Raw genomic sequence first — 10,000 nt, 5'->3', positions numbered from 1 at the left:
GGCGACTGAGCAGCAGGAGGCTGCCACAAGGCAGATACAGAAGGCTACCAGGTTAAGGGGGCTGACGGAGGCAGAGAAGGGACGGATTCAGGAGGCTACCAGGTTAAGGGGGTCACTGGCCAAAAGTAGGGAAAGGAGATGTAGAGGCACGGCGTGAGAGACTGAGGTGTATCCAGTCCGGTCCGGCCCGTTCCTAATCCCGAGGTACAGCCAGTAGTGTGTGTCCCCAGTACGGTACGGCCTGTTCCGGCCCCTCGCACTAAGTGTACGGTGCGCGTCGCCAGCCCAGCCCGGCCTGTTCCTGAGCCTCATACGAAGCCTACGGTGCGCGTCGCCAGCCCAGCCCGGCCTGTTCCGGCCACTCGCACCAGGGATACGGTGCGCTTCGCCAGCCCAGCCCGGCCTGTTCCGGCCACTCGCACCAGGGATACGGTGCGCTTCGCCAGCCCGGCCCGGCCTGTTCCGGCCACTCGCACCAGGGATACGGTGCGCGTCGCCAGCCCAGCCCGGCCTGTTCCTACCCACGCACCAGGGATACGGTGCGCCGCCAGCCCGGCCCGGCCTGTTCGGCCACTCGCACCAGGGATACGGTGCGCGTCGCCAGCCCAGCCTGGCCTGTTCCTACTCCACGCACCAGGGATACGGTGCGCCGCCAGCCCGGCCCGGCCTGTTCCGGCCTCTCGCACCAGGGATACGGTGCGCGTCGCCAGCCCAGCCCGGCCTGTTCCTGCTCTCCGCACTAGGCCTACGGTGCGTCCCCAGGGCCTAGCATGCCCTGTTGCTTCTCCCCGCACTAGCCCTGAGATGCGTGTCCTCAGCCCGGTACCTCCAGTTCCGGCACCACGCACCAGGTCGACGGTGCGCCTCAGACGGCCAGAGTCTGCCGTCTGCCCAACGGGGCCTGAACTGTCCGTCTGCCCAACGCCGTCTGAACTGCCCGTCTGCCCAACGGCGCCTGAACTGTCCGTCTGCCCAACGCCGTCTGAACTGCCCGTCTGCCCAACGGCGCCTGAACTGCCCGTCTGCCCAACGCCGTCTGAACTGCCCGTCTGTACTGAGCCTGCAAAGCCGCCCGTCTGCCATGAGCCTTCAGAGCCGTCCGCCAGATCGGAGCCGCTAGAGCTCTCCGCCAGACAGGAGCAGCCAGAGCCTTCCGCCAGACAGGATCAGCCAGAGCCTTCCGCCAGACAGGATCAGCCAGAGCCTTCCGCCAGACAGGATCAGCCCGAGCCTTCCGCCAGACAGGAGCAGCCAGAGCCTTCCGCCAGACAGGAGCAGCCAGAGCCTTCCGCCAGACAGGAGCAGCCAGAGCCTTCTGCCAGACAGGATCAGCCAGAGCCTTCTGCCAGACAGGATCAGCCAGAGCCTTCTGCCAGACAGGATCAGCCAGAGCCTTCCGCCAGCCAGGATCCGCCAGAGCCGTCCAGCCAGGATCCGCCAGAGCCAGCCAGCCAGGATCCGCCATTTAGGCCGGTGCTGCCCCTTAGTCAGGTACTGTTCCTTAGTCCGGTGCTGCCCCTTAGTCCGGTGCTGCCTTAGTCCGGTGCCGCCCCTTAATCCAGTGGGGGTTTAGTTGGGGGTGGTCATATGGAGGAGGCGACGTAAGCGGGGAGTGACTATGGTGGGGTGGTGGTCTAGGCCGAGCCAGAGCCACCGCCGAGGAGGTATGCCCGCCCAGCCCTCCCTTGTTTAGCCTGGATTGAGGCGCGGTCGCAGTCCGCGCCTTTAGGGGGGGGTACTGTCACACTCTGGCTCTGGGACTTTGTATGTTGAGTCAGGGTGTGTTCGTTTTGTTGTGTTTTGGGTATGTTGGCTGTGTAGTCATATGACTCCCAATCGGAGGTAACGAGTGTCAGCTGTCGGCTCGTTATCTCTGATTGGGAGCCATATATATACTGGGTGTTTTCACTTTGTCTTTGTGGGTTATTGTTCCTGTTTAGTCATTGTCACTATTGGACTTCACATTCGTCGCTTTGGTTTGTTGTTTTTGGTTGCTTTAAGTAATAAAGTCAACATGTTCTTTTCACTCGCTGCGCCTTGGTCTCCTTCACTCCTCGACGTCCGTGACAAGTGGCCTCCTTAGATACAGGAATCAGTGGCCTCCTTAGAGACAGGAAGCAGTGGCCTCCTTAGAGACAGGAAGCAGTGGCCTCCTTAGAGACAGGAAGCAATGGCCTCCTTAGAGACAGGAAGCAGTGGCCTCCTTAGAGACAGGAAGCAGTGGCCTCCTTAGAAACAGGAAGCAGTGCTTCAGCAGCATGGTCTAAGTTAGGAACTGACTCATTCAACACCTCCAAAAACCAGGACACTTTCCATGCCAGAATCTCTTCTCTCCTTTCAGAAAACATCTAAAGAGATATATATATTTTTTACATGTATTCCTTTTTTGCACATCCACTGCGCTTTAACACATCCACAATTACAATATCCACTGGTATGTTGCCATAGCAGGTGTGTTTAGAAATTAAAAATCTTGATATATTTGGTGCATTGGAATATGACGACAAACAAATGATGCTACAAAGCCACATGAAATGACCTACCTACAGAGAGGAATGACAACGCAAAGTCAATTCCAAAACACCAACATGTCTGCCACCGTGCTACAGAGACAAAATAGTGAACCGCAAAACCACATGGGCCTACAAAACGACAACAGCATAAAAAAAAAAGATATATGCTTCAGCATCGCTCTCTTTCAACCCACAGAAATATGGCCGGCGTAGCTGAACTGCATGCAGTAGAACTGACACTGGCGTGCTACACCTGCTGTTAATACCCAAAGAGGAGTCTTCATTGAGGCCTGACGCTTAAAGACACATCACGCTTTCTCAGCTATGGGCTGCTGAGTGGGAGGTCCAAAGACGTGTGAACAAATCAATGTACTACAGCACATGTAATCCCACTGCTATCACAGTCAATACCAACAGAGATATTCACAACCTGAAAGGGTTTAATAATAGCGTATGATGTATGTTTAATTGTGTGTGTGTGTGTGTGTGTGTGTGTGTGTGTGTGTGTGTGTGTGTGTGTGTGTGTGTGTGTGTGTGTGTGTGTGTGTGTGTGTGTGTGTGTACAATGTAATATCTGATACACAAAGCTAACCCACTGGGCACGGACGTCAATTCAACGTCTATTCCACGTTGGTTCAACGGAATTTCATTGAAATGACGTGGAAACAACGTTGATTCAACCAGAGTGTGCCCAGTGGGAAATGACATCTCAAATAATATATTTGAACTTGTAAGAGAACAAATGTGATGCAAAAAAATGGTAACAATGGTATGTTAAACAACATATGCAATATCCACAACTGTAATTGTGTTATTTAAATTAGTTGAGATTTGACATACTTGAGCCTGCAAAATGTCCACTTCCCAGGGAGGTCGGTCCGTTTTTACCACTAACAGGAGGCGAGAACATCTGAAAGAAAACAATTAGTAGGCTCCTTTACAAGAGAGAATCTTATTGTTTGAAAGTTAAATAATAAATCAATCAATCAATAATAGCATGTAGTGTTTTCGTGAAATCAGCTAATTAAGCTACAATACATATTATGACTTTTCTAATACTATCATTAGCATGGTCTATGGTGGGAACACAAGCCAATTTCAATAGGGAGCTGCACACACCTGTACTGTACTGGTAATTCCCTGATGGACTATCCCTACTGTATATGCTACATGGGGACATCCATATTGCCCTGGTAGTGTATTCTATACCCTATCCTTAAAGCCCTAGTAGTGTATTCTATACCCTATCCTTAAAGCCCTAGTAGTGTATTCTATACCCTATCCTTAAAGCCCTGGTAGTGTATTCTATACCCTATCCTTAAAGCCCTAGTAGTGTATTCTATACCCTATCCTTAAAGCCCTAGTAGTGTATTCTATACCCTATCCTTAAAGCCCTGGTAGTGTATTCTATACCCTATCCTTAAAGCCCTAGTAGTGTATTCTATACCCTATCCTTAAAGCCCTAGTAGTGTATTCTATACCCTATCCTTAAAGCCCTAGTAGTGTATTCTATACCCTATCCTTAAAGCCCTAGTAATGTATTCTATACCCTATCCTTAAAGCCCTGGTAGTGTATTCTATACCCTATCCTTAAAGCCCTGGTAGTGTATTCTATACCCTATCCTTAAAGCCCTAGTAGTGTATTCTATACCCTATCCTTAAAGCCCTGGTAGTGTATTCTATACCCTATCCTTAAAGCCCTAGTAGTGTATTCTATACCGTATCCTTAAAGCCATAGTAGTGTATTCTATACCCTATCCTTAAAGCCCTGGTAGTGTAGTCTATACCCTATCCTTAAAGCCATAGTAGTGTATTCTATACCCTATCCTTAAAGCCCTGGTAGTGTAGTCTATACCCTATCCTTAAAGCCATAGTAGTGTATTCTATACCCTATCCTTAAAGCCCTGGTAGTGTAGTCTATACCCTATCCTTAAAGCCATAGTAGTGTATTCTATACCCTATCCTTAAAGCCCTGGTAGTGTATTCTATACCCTATCTTTAAAGCCCTGGTAGTGTATTCTATACCCTATCCTTAAAGCCCTAGTAGTGTATTCTATACCCTATCCTTAAAGCCCGGGTAGTGTAGTCTATACCCTATCCTTAAAGCCCTGGTAGTGTAGTCTATACCCTATCCTTAAAGCCCTGGTAGTGTAGTCTATACCCTATCCTTAAAGCCCTGGTAGTGTATTCTATACCCTATCCTTAAAGCCCTGGTAGTGTAGTCTATACCCTATCCTTAAAGCCCTGGTAGTGTAGTCTATACCCTATCCTTAAAGCCATAGTAGTGTATTCTATACCCTATCCTTAAAGCCCTGGTAGTGTAGTCTATACCATATCCTAAATTAGGGTATGAAAAATGTACCTATAGCATACTCCTCAGAAACAACAGCAATATAAAACTGTAGCTCTTAATAGGTCTACCTAACTGTAAAAACACGGACCAAATGTCTGGCTTAGCAAGTATGACATTTATTTCTGATACATAAAAAAATGCTTTTTATATTTTTCTCAGACAGCTAGCTCAAAGTTGACCAAGCATTACGAGCATTATTGGTTACTGAAAACATGACCGAGGGCACATTTTCTGTCCAAACTTCCGAACATAAAGCGTTTCTATAAAATACCAATATTTGACACGACTAGAACTGGTCGGAATAAAGTTAACTATACGTTGTTCATAACATTAAATAAAAACAAAAACATTGGGAAAGTACCGGTAACAGATGTGTTATAAAACATCGACTATTTGTTATCTTATGGGGCTACTCCCGCATGCAGTTGTGACTGGGACTGGTCTACTGACAGAGAGAGCTGTCACTAGAATGCATAAAAACACAAGGAGCAAAACTTATTCAACATGTTCTATTCTAGGACAGAATGAAACAAGAAAAAAATACTTAAAAGGGGATATACTACCATTGATGTTGGGAACATTTTCAAATCGCTGTTTCGCATCTATAGAAACAACACAATTACTAATGCAATATCATATTTCTCTGCACATGTTTTTGGAAAAACACTTAGTAATAGAAAACCACAATTCATTTAACTTTCTTTAAATCATATTGTTTACCTTGAGTTAAAGACGTACAGAAAAAAATAACACTTTTAAAGAAATAGCCTACCTCACAATACCAAAAACATGAGTATTTCTATGCCATACAAATAAAAAATGTAAACAGTCGCCGATAGGTCGGTGCATTGGTTTTGTCATTGGTATATTATAACAATTGCTTACCGCACTGAAATCCAATAAGTCGCTTAGTTCTTTGTCTGTCCCTATGGCAGCCATTCGCTGTTGGTGATGCATTTTAGCAAAATCACACAAACCTAAAAACATGGAAACAAATTTCGGTCAGAGGACGCCAGTTCTCGCACCGATAGGAAGGGGACCGACCTTATCACTCACACTATATGAGATCTTCCTCAAAATCCACACACGACCGGGAACCCGGAGTCGCGCAAGATTTCACTTTGCATTAAAATCTATTATCTTTCAACGCATCCTTGTGGAACAGGAGGTTTAGATTTTAAAAATAATTATATGAATGAAATAGACAAATACGAATGTTTCCCAAAGTCCAGTTCTGGCTGTGCAAAACGCAGTTTACCTGGGAGATCAAGAAGTGACAATCCCGTGCATAGAAAAATAAATAAATAAACGCTATAAAGACGGCGGAAAATTGATACAAAACGGACTTGTTAACAAGCCAACGCAGGCAGTGAAAGTATGACAGAACGTTTGTAAATATCCTCTTTTTTAAATGGAATTTGATCATTGAGGACTTTTATTAATTTGTAATTTCCACTGAGCTGAGTTTGAGCCCCATGTGCGTGTCACAGAATAGTAGACTAATAACGTTGGTTTCTACAGCCACCTAGCTACCTTTTAATATATCGATACCTGCACTTTTTTTCTGCCAGTATTTGGTGGGTTAAAATGTACATTACAAGGGGGGAAATAATAAAAGTGATTGATATTCCTTTAAAAAAAGATATATATATATTTGATTGATTGGTTTAGAACGCCGATATATTTGTGTTCAACAGAATGGCGCGACATCTGTCTGTCAACATCTCAAACCACCCAAAATCTTGGTTGGCACATTATGGATATCGGGCCTATATTGAAAATAACTTTTATTTCGATAGTAGCTAGTCTATTTTAAAATTGTAAAAATCTTGTCATTACAAGATAACAAAGCCCATATTCACTCGTTCACTGGGTTGCATGCGTTTGTGTAAATTTAGGCTTGAGTTGCTTGCTACATGATCGTGGAGTTATGCCTGCAACCATGTAACTGCTGGTAATCTTCAATGATGATGACGAGACAGCGAACGTTATAGCTAAAATGTATCAAAATATAGTTTGACTATAGGCTAGTTGTGTTTTGGCATCAACACAGGTAGCCTATGCTATTCTATCACAGGCGATGAAACGTGCAAGTAACATTTGTTGACGTTATATAAAAGAAGCGACCCTTTTGACCTATTTTCAAAGCTCTGGGGCTAGCACAGCTAACGTGGACTGGCTAAGTTTTGTCGCGAAATACTGTCATGAAGCCGTGCCTGTCTGTTTTAAAAGCGCTTGGGTAGCGGTGGACAGCTACGGACAGCTACGGACAGCTACGGACATGAACTGTTTGTAAATGACAACTCCGAACCGTCCAACTACGGGTGACACGTTTGATTGATCAATCGACAATGGGTGTCTTAGTCTGCAACCCAATAGAAAAGTTTTCGCAGACCGGCTGTCAGTCTGTCTACCTTGCGATGCGGGAGAAAAACACAGAAGCCAGCCAGACAGACACAGAAAGGGAAACGATTCGAACTTGGCTGACAAATAGTTTTATGCAATCCACATACGGGGTATCTCGCTAACTGTCCTTGTGGTAAAGATGTTGCACCAACATCAAAATAAAATAAAATAAAATTACCTTGGTTTGATATGTTTACGTAGTCCACAAAAGTGTATATATTTTATTTGGTCTCTATGTGTAAACTCAGCGATAGCTGACGACTTTGCCTGTGCTAGCAGAGCTATCCAAAATCTTTATCCTCTCTACGATGTTAGCGGCTACATTTGTTTGAAAACACAAATATGCTTTCCGGTTAGGGTCAACTTGCAGCAAAACGTAGTTCTACATCCAGGGGCTGCCTTAAATTAGACCGTTTTGCTTGTTTTCAGATCCTGTGCAGTTAGCTACCAGGCTAGATGTCTACTTTCCATTGCTCTAGTCTAGCTCAGTATTGTCGCGTGTGTCACACAGGATCATGCATCAATGTCGCGTTCGTCACTAGTTACCACAGACACAAAGTCATGGCTAAACCCCGCCTATTTCTACAATTTATCATCTTAAAATCAGATTTTAACCTAAACCTAAGCCTAACCTTGACAATAAACTGAACCACACTGCTAACCTTATGCCTGCTAACCTTAAATTAAAATTAAATTCAGACCAAAAAGCACATTTTTGTTTTCATTAAATTCTACGATGTATACTTTGTGGCTGTGGTAACTAGTGACAACCCACTTTCGCTGGTTTCGTCCACATCCGGGAACGTACGTCATCCTCCAAGCCCGGTGACGTCGACCAGAATAAACTGAGTGGTGCTGATCAGAAATGTTTTGAAGATGGAGAATATTTTTTGTTTATAAATTAGTTGTTGACATTTTGTTGTACAAGTTCATAAAATCTGTTTCACTGTGAAAAGTGTATTCTGTATTTGGCTGAGAGATGTGGTGGTAGTCAATGTTTGGCCTCCTCTCCTCATCACACATAGCCAACCTCACTTTTTTTCAGCACTTTTGTTTATTTATGTGGTGTATTGCTTTAAACAAAAACGATGTTGACGCTGTTTTTATTTAAATTGAACTCCTTAATTTAGATGACAAAAAAAAAAAAAAAAAAGTCAAATTATCTTCAGAGTCAACCAATTTTTGGGAGGCAGATGATGGACTATATGAAAGACTAACCATATAATGTTAAAAACCAATAGCTTTTAGCTTCTTATTAAGACGATGCTGAGGACTCACACTAAGCTGATAAGCCTGTAGCGAGCTGCATGTAGAATCTAGTGTGCATCTCACATCCCAAATGACACCCTATCCTCTATATAGTGCACTACTTTTGATGATAGCTCAATGCTGGCCCTGGTCAACAGTAGTGCACTACATTGGAACTATATATATATATATATAGGGTACCATTTGGATGTATCCAGAGAGAGAGAGAGCTCCTCTCTTTTCAAAGAAGATTACAGGTTTTATCATCAGTGCAATGCTGGTGTTGATATCACGTTTGTTTTGTGATACATCACTTATCACAATTATTATTATCACTTATTACCATGTAATATTCTATTTTGGAGAGATTTGTTTTAGTCTTATCACAAAGACACTATGTGCATCTCAAATGGCACCCTATTTCCTATGTAGTGTTCTAGCCTTATGGGGCTCTGGTCAAAAGTAGTGCACTATATAGGGGAATAGGCTGCCATTTGGGACACACAGGACTGACTGACCACTGAGCTGGGGCGGTTGCGTGGAGGATGAGGGATTTAATCAAAGAGCTGTACTGAATCTGTGCTTTATTACAGTTTGGGTTGGACTTCAGTAGGTCACTGGTATTACACGGGTAACCTTAGGGTATCATACCACTCTTAGGGATCAAATTAGTATTAGTATTTTTGTACTAATTCCTAAGCCTGGCTATAGTCACAGCATGCACAGTCCTGGCAATTAATTAAATTGTCTCATATTCTTCACAATTTTTGCATGCACATTTTATAGAATATTTCTCCACGTGCACGTAAAATGTGTTTCATTCCAAGGATTAAATGAAGTAGTAAGTTATTTCTCTCAAAAACACTCAGAGACTTGCATTTTTTGTTTATTTTTGTTTATCTATGTTAAATCCTGAAAGGGTTTTAGTGAGGAGTATGTTAAATCCTGTAATGGTTTTTAGTGAGGAGTATGTTAAATCCTGAAAAAGTCTTTAGTGAGGAGTATGTTAAATCCTGAAAGGGTTTTAGTGAGGAGTATGTTAAATCCTGTAATGGTTTTTAGTGAGGAGTATGTTAAATCCTGAAAAAGTCTTTAGTGAGGAGTATGTTAAATCCTGAAATGGTTTTAGCGAGGAGTATGTTAAATCCTGAAATGGTTTTAGCGAGGAGTATGTTAAATCCTGAAATGGTTTTAGCGAGGAGTATGTTAAATCCTGATACGGTTTTAGCGAGGAGTATGTTAGCCCATTTTGTGGATATATTATGCAAGTCCAAGACACATTCTCAGAATAGAACACATTCCACAAGTGCTGAAAACAGGATGTTGATTGATTGTCTGCCGGAAGGTTTAAGAGGAGCATTGTGGAACTAGCAGGTGTAAAGAGAGAAAACGATTCTAGCTAATCAGTGATAAGTACACACCGTGCTGTAACCAGCGAAAAAGTACCAAGCTGTTAGAGAGAGAGAGACTGTAAATGTCT

At 43.8% G+C, this 10,000-nt stretch overlaps 1 protein-coding gene across 7 annotated transcripts in view; it reads right to left on the bottom strand.

Annotated features, from left to right (window-relative positions):
* The window catches only part of LOC121581840 (transcription factor 4), a 340,785-nt gene extending 333,021 nt beyond the window's left edge, over nt 1-7,764 (bottom strand). For 5 of the 7 annotated variants that reach the window (XM_045224976.1, XM_045224977.1, XM_045224981.1 and 2 more), the window contains exons 1-3: nt 5,752-5,912; nt 5,430-5,468; nt 3,354-3,423 (exon numbers count right to left, since the gene is read on the bottom strand). In XM_045224976.1, coding sequence (XP_045080911.1) covers nt 3,354-3,423; nt 5,430-5,468; nt 5,752-5,853 — 211 coding nt within the window. In that variant the 5' untranslated portion in view covers nt 5,854-5,912. The other 2 variants (XM_045224978.1, XM_045224979.1) reach the window with 2 other exon arrangements.
* Between the last annotated feature and the right edge of the window lie 2,236 nt (nt 7,765-10,000).

Source organism: Coregonus clupeaformis, chromosome 15, assembly GCF_020615455.1.
Source record: "Coregonus clupeaformis isolate EN_2021a chromosome 15, ASM2061545v1, whole genome shotgun sequence".
In the NCBI taxonomy this organism is placed as follows: Eukaryota; Metazoa; Chordata; class Actinopteri; order Salmoniformes; family Salmonidae; genus Coregonus; species Coregonus clupeaformis.
The sequence above is the reverse complement of the archived record's forward strand: the minus strand, read 5'-3'. Positions and strand labels throughout refer to the sequence as shown.